Source organism: Astatotilapia calliptera, chromosome 19 (assembly GCF_964374335.1).
Source record: "Astatotilapia calliptera chromosome 19, fAstCal68.1, whole genome shotgun sequence".
NCBI classification, from domain to species: domain Eukaryota; kingdom Metazoa; phylum Chordata; class Actinopteri; order Cichliformes; family Cichlidae; genus Astatotilapia; species Astatotilapia calliptera.
In genome coordinates this window covers 2,696,147-2,717,445 of record NC_137440.1, presented here as the reverse complement: position 1 = coordinate 2,717,445, position 21,299 = coordinate 2,696,147, and the positions used below count along the sequence as shown (strand labels likewise).

General features: G+C 41.5%; 1 protein-coding gene across 2 annotated transcripts in view; it reads right to left on the bottom strand.

Annotated features, from left to right (window-relative positions):
• The window catches only part of gabrr2a (gamma-aminobutyric acid type A receptor subunit rho2a), a 64,390-nt gene that overhangs the window by 10,681 nt on the left and 32,410 nt on the right, over positions 1 to 21,299 (bottom strand). For both annotated transcript variants that reach the window (XM_026151955.2, XM_026151959.2), the window contains 4 exons: positions 20,402 to 20,469; positions 19,231 to 19,454; positions 10,322 to 10,404; positions 2,393 to 2,533 (listed from right to left, as the gene is read on the bottom strand). In XM_026151955.2, coding sequence (XP_026007740.1) covers positions 2,393 to 2,533; positions 10,322 to 10,404; positions 19,231 to 19,454; positions 20,402 to 20,469 — 516 coding nt within the window. The remainder of the gene's footprint in view (positions 1 to 2,392; positions 2,534 to 10,321; positions 10,405 to 19,230; positions 19,455 to 20,401; positions 20,470 to 21,299) is intronic.

The window sequence follows — 21,299 nt, the reverse complement described above, 5'->3', positions numbered from 1 at the left end:
CCACGCACTGGCTTAAAAACTCATGAAATGAAATCAGTGCTTAACTAAGTGCTTAACCAGTGTAAAGACTTTCAGACAGATGTAATATGTAATGTTTGAATGCTCGTTATTTGTGCAGCAAAATTTAGAATGTTCAGCAGCAAAAGACATTTATAAAGATGAGTCTCCTGGGTTTCTGAGAAAGGTATTTTTCAAATAATAAAGTGATGCTTTTAAAATCACACCCTCTGGGTGGCTCTTGCCAGCTATTTCAAATTCTTCAATCCGTATTTGGTGAGTTGAACTTTATTGTAGTTAAACAATTTCTATACCTTTTTTTTTTTTAAATCCAGAAATACTATCACTAACATTTCTGCCTTGAAAAAGAATGCAGAACTTCAGAGTTTATGCTGGGGATAGGTTGTAGATAGGTTGTATCAAGAAAGGTGGGATAGAGACAGATTGAAGTCCCCCTGACTTACCTCTCATCACCTCAGAGACAGGACGAAAAGGCTTAACATCCAGTCAGAGTTTCTTTGTGTGGTTTAGTAAATCATCCTTATTCTTAAGTTTGAGCAGTGATCTTGTAATGGTAAATGGTAAATGGCCTGCATTTGTATAGCGCTTTTCTAGTCCATAGGACCCCAAAGCACTTTACACTACATTCAGTCATTCACACACAGGCGATGGCAAGCTACATTGTAGCCACAGCTGCCCTGGGGCGCACTGACAGAGGCGAGGCTGCCGGACACAGGCGCCACCGGGCCCTCTGACCACCACCGGTAGGCAAACATGGGGTTAGTATCTTGCCCAAGGATATTTGGCATGCAGCCAGGATGCAGCCTGGGATCGAACCACCGACCTTCTGATTAGTGGCTGACCTGCTCTGCCACCTGAGCTACAGCCACGTGATCAAGCTTCGACCTTGGCAAGTATTTTAAAGTTGAACAAATATAACAAATAAGCCAATACAACCTATGAAATGATTCCAAGACAGGTCTAACTGAGAGGCTGTGTAGAAACAGCCTTAGGAGGTGTGTGTGTGTGTGTGTGTGTGTGTGTGTGTGTGTGTGTGTGTGTGTGTGTGTGTGTGTGTGTGTGTGCGTGCGTGCGTGCGTGCGTGCGTGCGTGTGTGCGTGTGTGTGTGTGTGTGTGTGTGTGTTTTGCAGGATGGGGAGGAGCCACCAAAGAATGTCTGATTTTTATAATGTATAATTTAATAAAAATAAGTTCTATTAAGAAAAAGTGAGTATTCCTCTATATTTGAATTGTGTTAAGATGGATGTACATATGAGAATGTATTAATGACAAATCTACCTGAAGTAGAATTACCTGAAACAAATGAAACATTAAGATATTGTATCCATAGCTGACTGAAGGTTCAAATGCTGTGTAATTATTAAAAGTATATTAAGTATTACATGGAAAAGAAAAAATGCAATGAAGTGATTTCAATGACTTGTGATTGCTATTATTATTTGATTCTGCTTTTGCTTTGCTCCTGCTAAATTGTTTCAATTTGATATCCTGTAATTAAAGTCATTTTTAATCGTTTGTGAAACAGTAAAGGTATATTTCTGAGTATTAATCCTTTTGGTATAAATAGGTCTTACAGGTTACTCTAGCCCCTTGAAAGTAACAGAACTTTGAGGTCTACTGTCCAGGCCCCAAAATTTAACCCAGTGCACCAATTTAGAGGGTATCTGCCATAACAGGTATCACTGGTAAGATACCGGGCCTGCAAGGCTATTCAGACACTCGTTTATGCTTTTCATCATCTCATTAATTTCCGAAGTATCAAGAAGAATTGCTATACTAAACAAAGCAAACGTCCACTCACTGGAAAATAAACGGAACCATCTCAGACAGGATGTAACATCAACATGAGAGGTGAAAGACAGTTGTTTACTCGTGCTTACTGAGACCTGGCTTAGCAGGGCTAACCATATGCTTATTTAGATAAGCATGAAATAAAGAAACATAAAAACATGAAGATATGATAATAATTTGTACTCCATGTAGTGGTCCAGACTTGGTATTGGTCCCACCAGATTGACAGTTGTATTTGACTTGTTATTACCGGCTAATTCCATGATGTCTTTCTACCTCTGTAAACTTAAAGTTGTTGTTTCTACTTTTCATTATTTACTGTTATAAATGATTTCATTTTCAATGAGTTTAACTTAGGCTCAGTTTGACTATTTGAGGATTTCAGATTCTTTAAAAACCTCCCCCTTAAAACCATGCTAGCATAGCAGCCAATATAAAAGGTCCGAATTTATCCTAAGGGTGGAATTAAAGGAAAGGTTATATGTTGACTGTACCCAGTAAGTAAGTGCAAGCCTGTATAGATACACAAAAACATAATTTAAAAAGCATCAAGAACTTATGATTTTTTGTTAAGTGTTTATACCTGTGCTGCTATAGAAGGCCAAGCGAGATGTGGTATGAAACTTCTGAATAAGAAACTGTGATAAGGAGATACGATCATCAATGCTGAGGGACTCATCTCCGCTCTTCCAGTACAGCATCAAGTCTTCATCTGTGTAAGCATCTGTAAAACACCATGCAGTAATAAGCTTAGACTTGGCCAGTAGAACTTTTAACCATTTCTTTACATTAAGAAAAAAAAAGAAAAACAAAACAAAACAGAGGAGCAACCTAAATCAAAAGTAAAGAAACTGCAACTTAAAACTGTCAGAAGAATATATTAGTATGTACATAACATGAAAAAACTACTCATACCACATATGAGTAGTACCAACCATTTGATTAGTAGATGATCTGCTCTATAGCCTGAGCTATAGCAACCTTAGTAAGGGATTGTATTTATTGTATTATTAAGGCAGTGCTGGACAGGATTTATAAATATTATGCCAAGCACTGTCTCTTCAGCAAATGTAAAATGTACCACTGAAAAAAGAGCCAGTTTGAAGTGGTACTCAAGAAATTTACAACACAATGCAACTGTCTTCTGTTGCAATTCCTTAACTGTCTTTTGTTGAGATTTTGAAGCTTCGCATAGTTCACAGATAAATTTAAAACATGAGAGGATGTAATGTATAGAGACACTAGTGTGTGCTGGCTTTCCTGGCAGCCTTTTTGATGCCTTTAAAAATAAAGGAATGAACAGGCTGAAGGTGCAGTGTACCTGGGTACTAAGGTGCCCAGGTACACAGGTAGCTCTATCTCTGGATAGTAAGAAGAGTATTGCAGAAATAACAGGGAAAATTATGTTTTTTATGCACAGAGCCACAGTTACTTGAACCCTTGGATCCTACAATCAAGACATCCACTGGATGGCATTTACTTGGCCTAGTTTGATTGCACTTTCAGGGATTTCTGACAACATTTTTTTGTATTAAATATAATTAATTTGCTGTTGCTGAAGTTATATAATGAGAAATGGCAGTTTGTGGGATTTTTCCTGTTTTCATTGTCCTGTTTGTGGTAATGCAAATCTACTACTGGTCCTGGTCCTGTCACCATCCTCAATCTGGGGCCTAGTAGACGGAGGAGACATCTGGAAAAAAAAGCAGGGTAAGAGGAGTGGCCTGCGCTTCTTCATTAATGCCCATTCACTCGCCAACGAAACAGACTCAAACAGACTCAAACAGACTCAGCCAATAGCTTCGGTCGAGGATGCAGGATTGACAGCTGCGTGGTGATTGGCGGAAAACAACACCGACTGGCAGTGGAGCTAGAGGGGTGTTTATTGTTGGCCACAGAGGTCCCTAACCCTAACCAGCATCCAGACTGATGGTGAAACAACTAGTAACTTAGTGTTCCAACTTTCAGAAGAAGGAACTGGTTTCACAGATAGAGATCGACGAGGTGCAACACAAATGATATGGCAAGGGGGAGCCAGGTGGGAGATATCATCACCCCCACCCAAGATTGGGCACCAAGTATGAAGTAGTGACCTGAAAGATAGGATCATGGCAAAGCTGGAAAGCTGGACCGTACGAAGCCGGTTACCAAGATTGCATGAAGTACCCTCTGAAGATCTACTAGAAGATGTGAATGCAGCACTATGTACAATCCCTACTGCAACCATCATCGAGACTAATCAGCTGATCTACACAACAGCAGCATTAATCAGTGAGATGCTTGGCTATAAGATGAAAAGCCAGAAGGAACAGTACCCTACATTGAGAAGGAGATTAGAAGCCAAGATCAAGTTAGCACAGAGGGAAGTTGGCCAACTATCGGCGTTACAGAAAGGTGTGATGAAGAAGGTGCCGAAGAAGTACAGCAAGTAGTCCATACCTGAGGCCTTGGAAACTGCCAAGCAAAGACTCACAGCCTTGGCCAACTACTTGAAGAGGTATACCAGAGAAATAGAGGGCAGGAGAACAAACCAGCTGTACTCCACCAAACCATCCAAGGTGTACTCTCAATGGCAGGGGAAGAATATGAGAACAGCACCACCAAGGCTGGAGACAGAGTAATACTGGAACAGCATAAGTCAGAGGGATGCAACCTACAATGGCAATGCTCAGTGGCTAGTGGATCTAAGAGCAGACCACCGCAAACTCCCTGAACAGGGTCCAGTAAGCATTACAGTGGCAAACATCTAGCTGCTGGACAGCAACAGGCCATGACATGATTCATGCCTACTGGCTGAAGAAGCTGATTGCACTCCATGAGCATCTGGCAGCAAAAATGAACAGGCTCCTAAGGGATGAAACACAGAGAATGGCCCGACAGTCCTGATCCCCAATACCAGAGGCGTAAAACACCAGCTCCTGGTATATGGAGCAGTCACCTGAGACTGCAAGACTAGGCTGGCCAACCTGTGCACTGCCTGGATTGACTACAAGGCCTATGACTTGATGCCCCACACATGGATCCTGGAATGCCTAGAACTATACAAGATTAACAGGATCCTAAGAGTCTTCATCAGGAACTCAGTGGGGATGTGGTGAACAGCACTAGAAGCCAACTTCAAACCAATAGCCGAAGTCACCATCAAGTGCGGGATCTACCAAGGAGTTGCCCATTCCCCACTGCTGTTCTTCACAGGTCTGAACCCGACTACAAAATAGAGCAGTTGTCAGCCACCTCCTCTACATCGATGAAATCAAGCTGTATGCCAGGAGTGAACGAGACATCGATTCACTGATCCACACCACGAAGATATACAGCAACGATATCAGAATGTCAGTTGGACGGTAGTCAGAACTGAAGGATCGCACTACCGGGAGACAACATTGCAGACATTGAGGACAGCTACAAGTATTTGGAAATCCCACAAGCAAATGGAATCAGGAAGAGGCCACTTGGAAAGCTGCAACCACCAAGTACCTGCAGTACAAAAGGTCAGGCAAGTCCTGAAGAGTCAGCGGAATGGTAGGATCAAGATCCGGGGTGTTGACAGGAGATAGAAATCAAGAACAAGGAAGACAAGGAAGCTCTTGACCATGTATGGAAGGTTTAACCTCAAATCCAGCACCCTGAGACTGTACGGTAAATGGAAGGAAGGAGGCTGGAGACTAATGAAACTTAGTCTCCAGTAAGTTCAATAAGGAAAATCTATGGTCTCACATCTGTCTGCTCCCAGGTGTTGCCGGCCAAATCCAAGCTTTATCACTCCCCCTTTTCCATACTTTTAAGCTGTTTGTGTGATCACTGGTCTAGTCAAATCATTTTCTCCAGGCCAATTAGCATTCATGTCACTTACTTTAAATTTCACTGCGCATCTATCATTCTATCAAGAATGACAAAGAAGTCGAATCAGTACTTCAACTTTTACTGGAGTATTTGTAAAAACTAGCATCTGTACTTCTACTTAAGTACACAATGTCTTTACTTTTGCCACCTCTGCTGATGGATCGTGAATGGATGGTCTGTCAGTTTTATACAATCTGTGGTTTACTTTTTGTCTTTACTTTTACCACCTCTTGGGGTGGGCCGTGATGCCTGGGTTGTGTTGTCCAGTGCCCCACTTGGGCTTCGGATTTGTTCGCAGTCCCCCGGCTTCTGTGGTGTTCTGGGACCTTCTCTCTGGGTGCCATTACTATGTCCAGGGACTGGGATATGCTGGATGACTTACACTAGATCTCCATGGTGGCTCTGGAAACTGGTGCAGACTTTCATGCATGTTTGTCACACAGCATGTTGTTGAGTTGTTTGTACAGCATAAGTTACCACACTACCTGGTGTTTATCTAAGCTAGCGTACACAATGTTTTTAGGGGTGTGCTTATCTTATGTAGATTACGGGTATAACCTCACAAACCTTACACACACACACACACACACACACACACACACACACACACACACACACACACACACACACACACACACACACACACACACACAAAGAGGTTAGAGGAAAAAAATGATGCAGGAGTAATGGTGTTTCAAAATAATACAGACTGTCAGATGCCTCAACCTGTAGTTGATGGTAAATATGACATGTGTGCCTAGTAGCACAGCTCACCCTTAAATTCTCTTCTGAGAAAAATGTATGCTATGACTTTTAAGAATATTGCCTGAGGGAGGTGTGAATAATATAAATTGAAACAAATTAAATTACCAACACAATACCGTGTGGAACTCCAAAATGAACCTTACTGTATGAGGAAGATTTCTCCATTTAGCTGAACAAATTGGAGCATACTGGAATAATATCATTCAAACTACTGTAGCGCAATACCTTTAATACCTCCAGCATGTTCTAGTTGCATTTTTGTCCCACCGAGCACAGTATCTCAAAGCAACACAGGTCAGCTAATCACAGTCTGTTCATAAATCAAATTCTATTAGAACTCATAATACAAATTATTGACTTATTTTTAAGTGATTATTTTCCCCACACGGCACCACTGCAACTGATCTTACACCAAATCCTACTTTCCTTCCCTATGGCCTCAGTTCTGGTAACCTAGGAATGACTGTTCTCTGTAATTATCTGCCAAATGACAGTTCAGTGTACCAAGCCTTCTTGTAATTTCAGGGTGTGGTGCTCCATTGTTCTACTGGGAAATGTCAGTGCTCACGTCAGCAATGACAGTGCAACCTTGGGGGGTGTGATTGGCACTGTTCTGGTCCAATCTGAACCAGAGAGGTGTGTTGTTGTTGGAATTCTTTGACAGCCACAGTTTGTCCACATTCAAGCATAAGAGTGTCTGTAAGTGCACTCGGCACCATAATGGCATAGGCCAGTCTTTCTCAAATGGTGGTATGCGTACCACTAGTGGTACTTGGGCTCTCTCTGGTGGTACGCGGGAAATCTCCATTTTTTTTACGATTAAATAGTAAAAAGAAAAGGTCACAGCCAGACTACAGAGTGCTGGCAGGCTCGTTTCCCTGGGCCTTAAAACTGCAAAGGTGCCATGGTGCTGTCACGCTGACGGTAAAAACACTGCCCTTTTCCGCGGTGCCGTGATCCCAGCCACCATCAATGAGTCGGAGGCTCCCGGGAGAATCGGTAGGGGTGCGGGAGATACCGTCAGTGAGTCAGGATGCGATCCACTTCTTCTGCGAGAGGGCGTTAATCCTTCGCACCCAGCTGGCGAAGCCACCTCGCACCAGCAACTATCGGAGAAAGACGTGAGTGAACAGGAATCCGCCGTCATCTACTCCTAGCAAGGACAGCGTGCTCTCCATGAGCTCGAGAGTGGCACCATCACCCAGGCCCGAGAGAGAGAGGAGTTTCACGGCCTGCTCTATGTGAGAAAGGGAGTAGCACCGCAGTAGCGATGTACTGAGCGCGGTGTATTTTCCTTGGCTGGAGAGATCCCAGAGGAGGGTCATCACATGGCGGGTGGACAGCGGATCCAGCAAGGCCACCACATTTTGTGTCGTTGGCTGAAACACCACGACGAGCAAACTGAGCAAACTGAGTTTCGACGTACACAAACTATGAAGGAGGGTCGTGAAGCCAAAAATCCGGCAGCTTAACCGCCACAACAAAAATTAAAATGTACAGCTCTGCTATCACTTCCAACATAAATGAAGACAGAAAACTAAACAGCAAAAGCATTTGCAGGGTTACTGAAGTTGGGCTAGCCGGTATATAATGATGTGGCTAGCTACACAGCTATAGTTAGCATAACATAAACACAGTGAAGCTGGAGGATGAACGCTAACCTTTTTCCACTCGATAAAAGTTAACGTGAAGGTTCCCGATGGTTAGGGACAAATGCAATTGCATGTCGGGATGATTTAAATGGACCAAACTTCAGTCAGGAGAACAACTGAGATAATCCATCCACAATACAAGGTTAGTCATTAATATACTGCTGCATGGGCTGGGCTGTAGTTACATTGTAAGGTTTTACAATGAATAGAGCTTTAAAATGAATAGTGATGATTAAAACCAAGAGAGGATGACAGTGATCACCAACTTTTTTTAGGGGCTTGTTCTAAATAATTAGAACAAAATTCAAAACATTAAAACATGTTAAAAACACAACAGCCTTAATAAATGTAGAATAGTTTGGACATGGAAGCAGGGTTCATATGTCATCACTTAAAGATTGCATATCCCACCTGCTGTGAATGTTTTAATGCAGTACAGTTGTTATTATTATCACTTTTCACATCCTGTTTATGACAGTTAAAATGAATAACATTCATATAAGAAATAAAATTGCCCTGGGTAAACAGTATGTGGTGTTAAATAGGCCTATACTACTGTACTTTAATGTCGGTCATAAGGGTGGTACTTTAAGAGCCATATATTTTATGAGGTGGTACTCATTGTGAAAAGTTTGAGAACCACTGGCATAGGTCGTTATGGAGAATCTTTCCATTAGTCTAACTTTATATCCAGGAGAACCAATGTTCCACATCCTGGTTGTGGAGCACTGAATCAGCTGTTTATCCACTTGTGGTTGTGTGCAGGTGTATAGGATGTCTTGATGCATGCTCAATCATCCAAGTAAGTAAATCCCAAAAAGTTGATTCTGTTCATCTGGACGTAGCGTTTTCAGTGGGAGAAACGTTTCATCACTCCTCCAAGTGACTTCTTCAGTCTCAGCTGACTGCAGGTTTCCCCAATCTTATAAACAGTACATTTGCATAATGACTGAAACCAGCCCACTGAAGGAACAATGTGAATGGTACTCATGGCCAATGATCAATGGGCTTTGATCAGTGGTTTTTGATCAATGTTCATGACAATTTGCATGTTAATGATCAAGGACCTGACCTCACAGCTCAATTGTTAGCATAAAGTCAGTAACATTTTTTTAAACGGCAACTTCAAATGTAGCATTTCTATGAGGTCAACAAATATACATACATACAAACTGTTTGTGTGCAGTTTGTTGCACACTGAGTCTGCTAGCTTCTTAATGGTCCAAGGAGAGAAAAGAGTACGAGCGAGTACGAGCTAATCCATACATAGAAAAATGAGGCTGACAGGACAGGAGAGGAAGAAGAGAGGTGATATTTAAAGGTAAGGACTGCACAGTAGGAATTTGATAAGCTGAAAAAATAAAGGAAGCATATGATGTGAAGTTATGTCTTTTGATATTTTTGATATACTGAAAAGTCTTGCTAAACAAATTGAGGTGTTTAACGATTTTGTGTTATTTAAAAGGTTGCAAAAACACTCTGAAGTTTAATTTGCCATATTGGAATGGATTTAAAGTGAAGAAAATTGTGTTAGACTGGTGCACAGTGGCTATGGGTTGCATAATGGGGAGCAGACATTAATTTGAATTTAAGTATATGATGCTTAGATGAATTCAGTGAATGTGGTTCACCAACTTTATGTAGTTTTGCTACATAAAGTTGGTATTAGCATGGCAGCTGATCACAGCCTGTACACCAAGAAAAGTTTTGATCCTTTTCCTCAGACTGAGGTAACAGAAAATAGAGCTACTTTTAAAAATTCACCCTTTTTTTTACTCTGCTTGCTTGCTGAGTATATTACATTACATTAATATAGCACGAGGTTCAGTTGGCTTTACATAAAAAACAGCTGGGGCAAATGTTTTCAAAAAGATCTACTTTTACTTTCTTCTGAGCACATTTCAGAGTCTGTTTCTTTGCTTTTTACTTTTGACTTTTACTTGAGTAAAGAATTTGAATCAGTACTTCAACTTTTACTGGAGTACTTTGTAACCCTGTCTGCACTTTTGCCACCTCTGCTGATGCATCAAGATGATGGTCTGTCAGTTTTATACTGGTTTAACTGCAATTCTCCTAACATGTATGGAGAAAAGTTCAAATATAGAGGAACTGTTACAAAAAACAAAACAAAGAAATAGCAGAGTACATGGTAGACAATACAATTTAAAAAGAAGATAATATATTGATATTTACTAATAATAATGAAATACTTGATGTGTGCACCATTTTATCATCAGATGAAATTTACTTACAACTCTCCAGCTCCAGTGAACAGGTTTGAGAATCCAGAGGAAAGCGACTGAAGTCCATGTTACAGGCTGCTGTTACTGTTACTCTGTGAGCAAACAATGCACCAATAGAGGGACACAGTGAGAGTAGTGCACACTGTAAATTCACATGTGACAAAATGAAGAATATCAATTTATCAGAAGACAAGTGGAAAAGACCCTCACAGTGACACGGTCAGAACCAGGATTAGAGTTTGGTTGTCATCACAGCATATTTCATATTTCTGTGGAATGAATTATAATACAGATATAATTTGTGCCCCTTCATGTACCACATCATTAGCTGGGTTGGACCTCTTCAGAAATATCTTAATTCTATGTTGCATAAATTCTACAAGGTGCTGGAAACATTGCAGACTTTTGGTCCACATATTGACATGATTACATTTGTCAGCTATATATCCATGATATCCATTCCATCACATGCTCTATTGAATTGAGATGAGGTGACTATGGAGGCCATTTTAGTACAGTGAACTCATCGTCATGTTCAAGAAACCAGTTTGAGATTATCTGGGCTTTGTGACATGATGTGTTACCTGCTGGAAGCAGCCATTAGAAGATGGGCATAGTATAATTGTAATGAGATGAATATGATCAGCAGCAATACTCAGGCAGGCTGTGAAATTTAAATGCTGCTCAATTGATACTAAGTGCCCCAGAGAGCATCATGAAAATATCCCCCACACATTACACCACTGCTGGCAGCTTCTATTGCTGATATAATGCTGGGTAGATTCATGTTGTTTATGCCAAATTCTACAGTGCAAATGTAACAAGAGAAATCAAGACTCATCAGACCGAGAAATGTTTTTGCAATCTTCTGTTTTTTTTTATTGAATTGTAGCCTCTGTTTCCTGTTCTTAGTTTACAAGTCCGGCACTTGAAGACACCAGTGCGATATTCTGCCGATATAGCTAATCTGCTTTAAGGTACAATGTGGAGTGTTCAGAGATGCTCTGCTGCATACCTTGGTTTTAAAAAGTGGCAACAAGAGTTACTGTTGCCTTTCTATTAGTTTAAAACTGCCAAGGGGATCATTGGAACCAAACTCCTGAATTTTGACACTGTGTATGCTAGCCGTTTACAGAAGCGAGCTAGCTGCATCATCAAGGACCCAACCCATCCAGGTCACAGACTTTTTGTACCCCTCCCATCGGGGAAGATATATGGGGCAATCAGAACCCACACAAACAGACTAAAGAACAGCTTTTTCCCCAGAGCTGGAGCCTGTGTCACCCCTCCCCCAACACACAATAGCTAACTCTCTCTCTTTTACCCCATATCATGTCTGCTGCTAATGTAAAAAGTCATTTACTGGGCGTTAATGTTTAATGTTTGCACTAAATTACCACACTGTAATTACTGTTATACGTATTATTTTAGACACTTTATGGGACATTCATGTTTGCACTCAACTACCACATTGTAAATACTGTTATATTATCTTATACTGTTTGTTATATTGTAAATACTATTATATTTTCTTTGTTATTTACTGTGCTAAGTGCCTTCCTTTTACTTTATATCTTATACTTTTACTATGGTTATTTATTACTATGCTGCTTCTTGTTTTATTGCTGCTGGCCTCTGTGAGCTACCAAACAAATTTTGTTGTATAACTACAATGACAATAAAGTTCTTCTTATCTTCTTATTGTGTCTTATCTTATCTTATCTTATCTTATCTTATCTTATCTTCTTAAAGCAGTTTAGCCATTCTTTTCTGATCTCTGGCATCAATAAGCCAGCCATAAGTCACCAACTCCCACACCACGTGGGAAACCTCACTGTGTCATGAACATATATTAGAATATTAGTAAATGCATCATGTTGGACCATGTGACTGAATGATATTTGCATTAATGATTTGCCAAACGAATTGGCCAGTCAGTGTATGTGTATTATTCAGTTACAATTGATGTTACAGACCAGCAGGAAATTTAAAATTTAGGAATCACAAGTCACAGTGCTATGGTACATCTCAGTTAACACAGGGTGTATCTTTTAATGACAGAGTATAGAACACATAGAATATGATTTGTTACTATGATTATAACACAACTGCCAATTGTTTCTCATTTTCAGTCTTGTTTTTAATCTCTCTGAGTGTATATATTGTTTTATATTGTCTCCTTTGGGGAGGTTGTTTGCCAACCTCAGTTTGCTTTATTTGAAGTTTGCTTTTTCATGTTTCTCCACTAAGTTTTTTTGTTGTTGTTGTAGTGCATTCTGTTGAATTTTTCCTGCGATTACTAGATTTTTTTCTTTCTTTTGCACCCAAAAAGTCTACTGCATGTGGACCAATAATCATGTGATGCTGATGACAAACAACTCCAGAGGCTGAAGAAGTCACTTGGATGAGTGACGAAACGTTTCTCCCTCTGAAAACACTACACCCAGTTGAACAGAATCAACTTTTGGGGATTCATTTACCTGGATGATTGAGCATGCATCAAGAGACTTTGTGATACAATTACAGCAGCCTTTATTAGTTGCACTGTGACTTGTTTTAGTATATAATATGAATCAGTAATATAAGGAAATATATTTACTTATAAAGCAAATATCCCTTTCGATTGTTGGAAGCAGGGTGGATTAACATGAGCCCCCCTCTGCTCACTACTTTTCAGGCCTGTTTCACCTTGAGGAAGATGGATCTGATTGGCCTTGTCAGCTAATCCAACTAATCCACTGCCACTCCCTTGTGCCCAGATACACTTTCCTCCAACCTATCCCAATGGCAATGTTCCCTCTAAGCCAGGGGTGTCAAACTCAAATACACAGTGGGCCAAAATTCAAAACTGGAACAAAGTCGCGGGCTAACATTAATATTTATTGAAAAAAAAATCTTCCTCTAGATATAAGAATGAATCTTTTCTTATGGACTCAAACAAGTTTTGCTGAAAAATTGAATATGGAACAAGCAAAGCTTAATACTAAATAATATATATATTAGCTGTATAATACCAGTAGGCCAGCTCTAATAGTAATTTGGTATGGCTTTGTGGGCCAAATGTAATTAGGCTGCGGGCCAAATTTGGCCCACGGGCCAGAGTTTGACTCCTATGCTTTAAGCTGTGCGCTTGCGCACATGTAAAACCAGAGTTATGATAAAAATATATGCAATGTTTGGTTTTCTTCCTGAATACTATCGTTGTTTATATTTACTGCGGGAAGAAACGGTAAAAACGGCGTTTTATAAGGAAAACGCTCGAAAGCACTCTCCGCCTGTGAGCAAAACCAAAACCAAAAAACCCCCACCCTTTCCTATTGGTCGAAAAATGTACCATGTCGACCAATCAAAAAATGATATGGCAACTAGGGCTGCCACGATTAGTCGACTAGTCACAATTACGTCGACTATCAAAATCGTCGACGACTGAGTTAATCGTTTGAAGCTTTGTAAGATCACAACAGACGCAGGAATAAGTAGCAGGATTTAAGAGTGTAATAACGGACTGAAACAGAAGATGGCAGCACTGCATGTACAAGGATACCAGCTTCCGTTAAACCCCAGAAGAAGAAGAAGTAGCTCTGTCCCAGAATTCATAGCGCGGCCCTGCTCAGTTTCCAACAATGGCGGCGGCTAGTTAGTTATAATATTACTCTTATTATTCTTTCTGGGTCACAAAATAAACGTTTAACATATTTTCAGGCGAGAATGTAACTGTGTAAACCTCAAATATCTGCTCAGTTTATCAAGACACCGCATATTTTCAAAAGCGCTCCGACGTTTTCGGAGACGTCTGTTACCCACTAGCTCGATAGCTAGCCGGGGGCTAGGCTCACTAGAGCCCGTGAGAACATCGGACTCCCGGCAAATCATTTTCAAACCCACCGCCGTCTTTCGCTACTCAGTTAAACATGATATATAAGTCACTTAGATAACTTAAAAATGTTATTTTTTTGGCTTTTTTTAGTATTTTATTTGTTCCTGAGTAAATCGGTTTGGCTGAGATTAAAGTTATAGTTTTTACACAGCTGAATAAACGTCAAGCAGACAGCTGATTATCAGAAGTGTGAGATGCTCAAGAATTTACTCCGGTGTCCCGTTATAGTTTAGATATCAAGGAGTTTATTAAACTTCACCGAAACAATCTGCAAATTTCATTAAAATTTAATAAAGTACCATCTTGTCTTTATTTTTAGTTAGCACATACCTTAAACACTTAAAGCTGTAAGCTAAGGATAGTTATATAAGACAGATGCATGCTGGTTCAATAAGTTGTAAATTTTACGTCCAATGGATGCATGACCTGATTAGTCGACTAATCGCAAAATTAATCGGTGACTAGTTGACTATCAAAATAATCGTTTGTGGCAGCCCTAATGGCAACATGGCATTTAGTTGTTTAGGAAGGGGGGAAGTTTTAGGAGTGACGGCGGTGTTTTGAGATGTGAGAGATTTGCAACGTTTAGCACAAATCTTGTGTAGTTAGTGTGTAGTGTAGTCAGTAGTTTTGTTGTGTGTGTCAGAACCATGAGGCGACACTGAGTGCTACAGGTGTTACAGCAGTGATACATCTCCTGTTGTCAGGCCTGCAGGTCTCAGGCTGTTGTTCTCCTTTATCTCATAGTGGACAGAAATTAGTTTTTAGAGTGGCACAAATAATTTGTGTGGCATCAAATTTGATGCAAAAAACCTGATTGTTCTGTAAATAGTTTGAAATGTTTATTTAAAAAAACGCCTTGGCTGCATTTTTAGGTAAACAGCTGCAAAAAACTTTGTTGTTTGCAAAACTCAGTTACTTTTTTGAAGAAGTAACTATATAATTAAATTGCCCAACATTGGTCATTATATAGGCCCTGCGACAGACTGGCAACCTGTCCAGGGTGTACCCCGCCTCTCGCCCTATGACAGCTGGGATAGGCTCCAGCGCCCCCCGCGACCCTGTAAAGGATAAGCGGGAGTGAATGGATGGATGGATGGATGGTCATTATATACTGTATTTTGCAGACAGAGAGTTACAGGACTCTCTCCCAGACCACAGGCTCATACTCATAATACCAGTCAGAGCTTTAAAAAAATAAAATAAAAATGCATATATATATTTATATTTTCATTATAAGTGGGCTAAAGCAGTTAATTAAAAGTAGTCTAACATAAATGTAAATGCTGTAATTTGATTATTTTAATAAACCATGTAACTTGGATGGATTCGATGCTGGCGTGACCACAGTGGTCCAAGGGACCGCTCCGGGAATTTGTGTGTTAGCTCAGACACATGAAAAATTAGAGGGAACATTGCCCTATGGGCTCAGCTGCTGACTTTGAAATTCCTCCCGGCGGTGCCCCTGCCAGGCAAACAGTGAAACATGGTGGCATATGGCACAGTGGCCCGGACCCCTTAGCCCTCTGTTGTAAAAACCCTTATCACATCACATGGCCCTTCCAGCCAAGCTGGTGCTAACCAGCCCAAGATCCATATCGAATAAAACTTTCATTCTAAATGACTTTATGTCCAGCTCCAATTTGGATTTCCTGTTTGTGGTAATGAAGTGCATGAAGTGTTTTACCATGCCATTATATGATGCAACTGGGACTATTTAAAAGCCACTTTGTGAATCGCTACCATATCATGGTCAACGGGTTTGTGTGTCCCAGGAGCCAAGCCCAGGGAGGGTGGCAAGGGCAAGTGGGCTTTAGTCCATGGGGCCTGGCTCGGCAGTCTGAAAAGGGGACATGGGACCACCCTCCTATAGGCCCACCACCCACAGGAGGAGCCATAGGATTTGGGTGCAATGTGTGCTAGGCACTGGCCAGGGGCAGATACCCTGGCTGACTGATCCCCCAGCTATTGAAATTAGCAACTGGGACATGGCATATCACCTCTCTGGAACCAAACTCCTGGAGAGGGGCTTGACTGTCTCAATCTGGAGTTACCCTTGGTGAGAGGCAGCGGGCTGGGGTGGGTATCCTACACCCAACATACAGGCTTGCTGCCTGTATGTTGGGGTTTTTTCCCAGTGGACGAGAGGGTTTGTTGTCGGGTTGGTTGAGGAATGGGTCCTGACTGTTGTCTGCATTTATGTGCTGAAAGATGGTTAAGAGTACCCGGCCTGTGCTTAAGGGTGCTCCACCTGGGGACTCTGTTGTCCTACTGGGAGACTTCAACACTCATGTGGGCAACGACAGTAAGACCTGGAGGGGCATGAACGGCCAACCAGATCTGAACCCAAGTCGTGTTCTGTTATTGGATTTCTGTGCTTCTGTGTTTGTCCATAATGAACACCATGTTAGAACATAAGGGTGTCCATAAGTGCACATGGCACCAGGACACTTTAGGCCGCAGGTCAATGATCAATTTTGTAATCGTATCATCAGATCTGCAGCCATATGTTCTGGACAGTCGGGTGAAGAGAGTTGCTGAGCTGTCAACTGATCACCATTTAAGTGGATAAGGTGGCAGTGGAAGATACTGGGTAGACCTGGTGCGCCTAAAAATATAGTGAGGGTGTGCTGGGAATGCCTCACATGTTTTTTGGGTGGCTGCAGCTCAGGAGGTAGAGCAGGTCACCTACTGATTGGAAGGTTGGTGGTTCAATTCCTGGCTCCTCCAGTCTGCATGTCAAGTATCCTTGGGCAACATACTAACCCCAAGTTGCTCTACGATGCATCCATCGGAGTGTGAATGTGGTTAGACAGCACTAAGTTTAGAGAAAGTGTGTGGGTGTGACTGTGGCATGTTGTATGTAAGAATCAGTCCATTTACCATTTACCATGTCCAGCCAATCTCAACTGCACTGAGTTGCGGTCGCAAGGTGATTGGGGCCTGTCATGGTGGTAACTCCCAACCAGATAGTGGGAACCACAGGTGAAGGGAACCGTAGAAGGAGTCCTATCAGGCTTGGTTAGCCTGTGGGACTTGGGAGGCAGCCGATACGTACCAACAGGCTAAGCGGGACGCGGCTCGGACAGTGGCTGAAGCAAAACTTGAGTGTGGGGGAAGTATGGAGAGACCATGGAAAAACACCTTTGCACTGCCTTGAAGTGATTCTGGCAAACCATCAGGCGACTCAGAAGAGGAAAGCGGTGATGTACCTGCACTGTATATATTGCGGGTGGAATGCTGCTGACTTTGACTGAGGACATTGTTAGGTGGTGGAAGGAATACTTCAAGGACCTCCTTAATCCCTCTGACATGTCTTCCCTAGAGGAAGCAGAATCTGGGGAAGAGGGGGGACGACTTGCCTATCTCTGGGGATGAGGTCAATGAGGCAGTTAAACAACTCCTTGGTGGCAGGGCCCCAAGAGTGGACGAGGTTTGTCCTGAGTTCCTGAAGGCTGTGGATGTTGTAGGGCTGTCTTGGTTGGCACGCCTCTACAATGTTGCGTGGAGATTAGGGTCGGTACCTCTGGATTGGCAGTCTGATGGTTCCCATCTTCAAGAAAGGGGACCGGATGGTGTGCTCCACTATAGGGGGATCACACTCCTCAACCTCCCCCGTAAAGTCTATGCCAGGGTGCTGGAAAGGAGAGTCCGTCCGTTAGTCGAAACTCGGATACAGGAGGAACAATCCAGGTTTTGCCACGGGCGTGGAACACTGGACGAGCTCTTTGCCCTCTCGAGGATAATCGAGGGGGCATGAGAGTTTGCCCAAACAGTCCATATGTGTTTTGTAAACTTGGAGAAGGCATTTGACCATGTTCCTCTGTGTGTCCTTTGGGGATGCTTCAGGAGTATGGGGTTTCTAGCCCAAGACCTTGATCCAGATAGCTGGCCCCGCACCCACTCATTTCCAGTGGGTGTTGGACAGAATTTTTATGGACAGAATTTCTAGGCATAGCCAAGTGACGGAAAGCTTCCACTTGGGTGGTCTCAGAATCTCATCTCTGCTTTTTGCAGATGATGTGGTTCTGTTGGCTTCATCAGGTGATGGCCTCCAACTGGCACTGGAGTGGTTTGTCATGGTGAAGTGTAAAAGTGAAGCTTTTAATTTAGTGGTTGGTCTACCTACCTACCCTCACAAGCTTTGGGTAGTGACTGAAAGAATGGAATTGTGAATACAAGCATTGCAGTTTCAGAGCAGTTTCTCTGAAGGGTGGCTCTCCCTTAGAGATAGGTTAAGAGGTTTGGCCATCTAGGAGGGGCTCAGAATAGAGCTGCTGCACCTCTACATTAAAAGGAGCCAGTTGAGGTGGTTCGGGCATCTGACCAGGATGCCTCCTGGGTGCCTCCTGGGTGAGGTGTTTCAGCATGTCCTACCTGGAGGAGGTCCCGGGGCAGATCCAGGACACACTGGAGAGATTATGTCTCTCAGCTGACATGGGAGCACCTTACTGTTTCCCCAGAAAAGCTAGAGGAGGTGGCAGGGGAGAAGGAGGTCTAGACTCCACTCCTTAGGCTGCTGCCTCTGCGACCCAAGCCCCAGATAAGCGGAAGAAGATGGATGGATGGATTTAAAGGAAATCCGCTGAATCCTCGAAACCTTAAAAGTGAGTAGTGTGGAATCAGATATGGTCTGAAAATCTCATGCTTAGAAATCCTGGTTTACTTTATAACTTCTGTCTGATGAAGTAGCTTTTGGAGGTACATTATGAGTTGAAAGCAAAGTGACCATGATTAAAAACTGACTAAAAAGCAAATTATATAATTTTTATGCAATTTTTGTGAAATTATGGTGAAACCTGGCCGGCCATCCAGGACATGTTCCCTGTTTAAATGCCCACCTAAGATTTTAATTAACCTGAGGCATAATTACTCCACCAATGAGATCTATTGATGTTTGAAAGGAAAATTGCAAAAGCTTCCAGATCGCTTTTCAAGAAACTTGGAGAGGAATAATTTGAATAATTCAATTAAAAAATACAATTGGAGGCTGATTCAAATATTGATCTGTCAATAAATCAGATGCAGAGATTCTACAGACCTCAGGCTGTAAAGCACATGTCCATCAGGAAAGACCCGGAGCATGATATTGTCAGTAGTCGTATCGTGGATAAAGGATCTCTTAGAGTGGACAAAGAAGACATCAGGGACCCAAATCTTCTTCACCAAACGGCCATCAAACGTCATACTCTTGTTGGTGCTGCTGGTGAAGGACAGACGGTCATCCTTCCAGTAATGTCTCAGATACAAGGTCATGGTGAAGTCCTGGTGGAGTTAAAGAGTGTAATTAAAAGACTGTAAATGTGGAGATTATGTAGTGACTGAGTGAACGAAACACAAACATTTACCAAATTCTAATGTACCAATTGCACTCATCAAGCCATGCCAATTTTCTCATTAAATAATCAAATTGAGAAAGCTACAGGCATTCCAATCCCTCTGTTGCTTTTGTGTTAAAAATATCATTGGCACCAAAGGAAAAAAAGAAAAAATATATTTCCAAGTTTTATGGTAAGATGTATATCGCAGGCATACTAATAGAGAAACAACAACACTAACAAACAGTAACAAAGTGATTGACTCAATTTCTTTAATATCCTCTTATACATGAACCCACAAGGTATTTATCATACCAAAGCAAAAGTTTAAAGCGTAAGGGAGTAACCAACACTGGTTTTAAAGTAGATCTCGGAAAACTCTATATTCTAATGGTTGTTCAATGATACACCCCTCTGCAACCCATATCTATCTTGATTTTCTATTGTTTTTTATGTTGGCAGAAATCAATTTTACAGCAATTTTATTGTTTTAAAAGTATTAATTTCTGATCCTAACACAATACACCTACATTGTACTTGCTGACCTCATATTAAATTTGTACGTAGACTATGTTTCATTTCTGTTTTCATATTTAATGTTTTCTTTCAAACCATATATGTTATGTTTATGTTTGGTTTTAGCTTATGTTCAAGTTTTCTCCTTGGGATGAACCAGTTTTTGTCTGATGGTGTGGCTAGGTCTGAAGTGTACTGGGATGTCGTGCTTGGAGAACATTCTCCTGATTTTCATGGATAGATCTTTTACATAAGGGATAACATGGTTGTTTCTCTCTTTTCATAAGTTGTTTCACATGTTTTCTTTCACCCAACCTCAGCTCACCACCTTGGTAACAGGGCTGCCTCTTTGCTCTTTGTGGTGTGTAGCCAGCTTACCATATCAACTTCAGAGATGCTGTCCAAGCTCTCCACCTGAACATCCACTCCAACAGGGATTGCAGGACCTGCCAAACAAAATTCCATCATGACCAAATACTGTAGTAGACTATATAGCCTAAAAACACACACATCAGTAGGGATGGACATTAATAATGATTGATAACAACTGATTGCATTGTCAATATCACTTATTGATTCATTTCCTTACGGATTCTCCATGGCTCAGCTTTGAGCATCACCACCATTGCTAAACAACATAGACCTTGCATCTGTTCAAATTAATTGCATGTTGTGTGGTCAAATGTTTGGGCATGTTGAAGGCATTTGCCTTTTTTGTTGTGATCAGTGTTGGGGTCATTATTCAAAAAAGTAATTATTAGACATTTTAAACAAGAGGAGTCATTACATCTACGCCTGTCCTATTTGGCCAAAAGGTTACGCCCACCTGTAAAGGAACAAGTACTGGTGGGAAAAATCTCTGGCTCTCTCAGTCCTCTGCACCTCATGATTCATGGGAAGACCCACTCTGTCCAAGCGCTTATTGATTTGGGTGTAGAGCAGTGTTTCATTGATAACTCCCTGGCACAAAAATGTATTATTTCCAAACTCAGCCTCGTGCCATCCAGGTCACAGTTTGAAATGGTCAACACTTGCTCGATGTCACTCTTAGAACCAAACCCAAACCCTGTCCCTTTCTAGTAATCACACAGAGCGTTTGTATGGCATTATTTTTGTGCCTCTATTCTGAGCGCACGTAAATAATTTTTGCAAGAACAAATGTTGCATTTTGAGGAGAAAATTATTTTGAGTGAAAAAAAGCTTAATTTGAGCGAAATGTAGATAAATCCAGTGGAGTGGTTTGGTTTTAAATATATTAAAACCAACGATGGTCTTA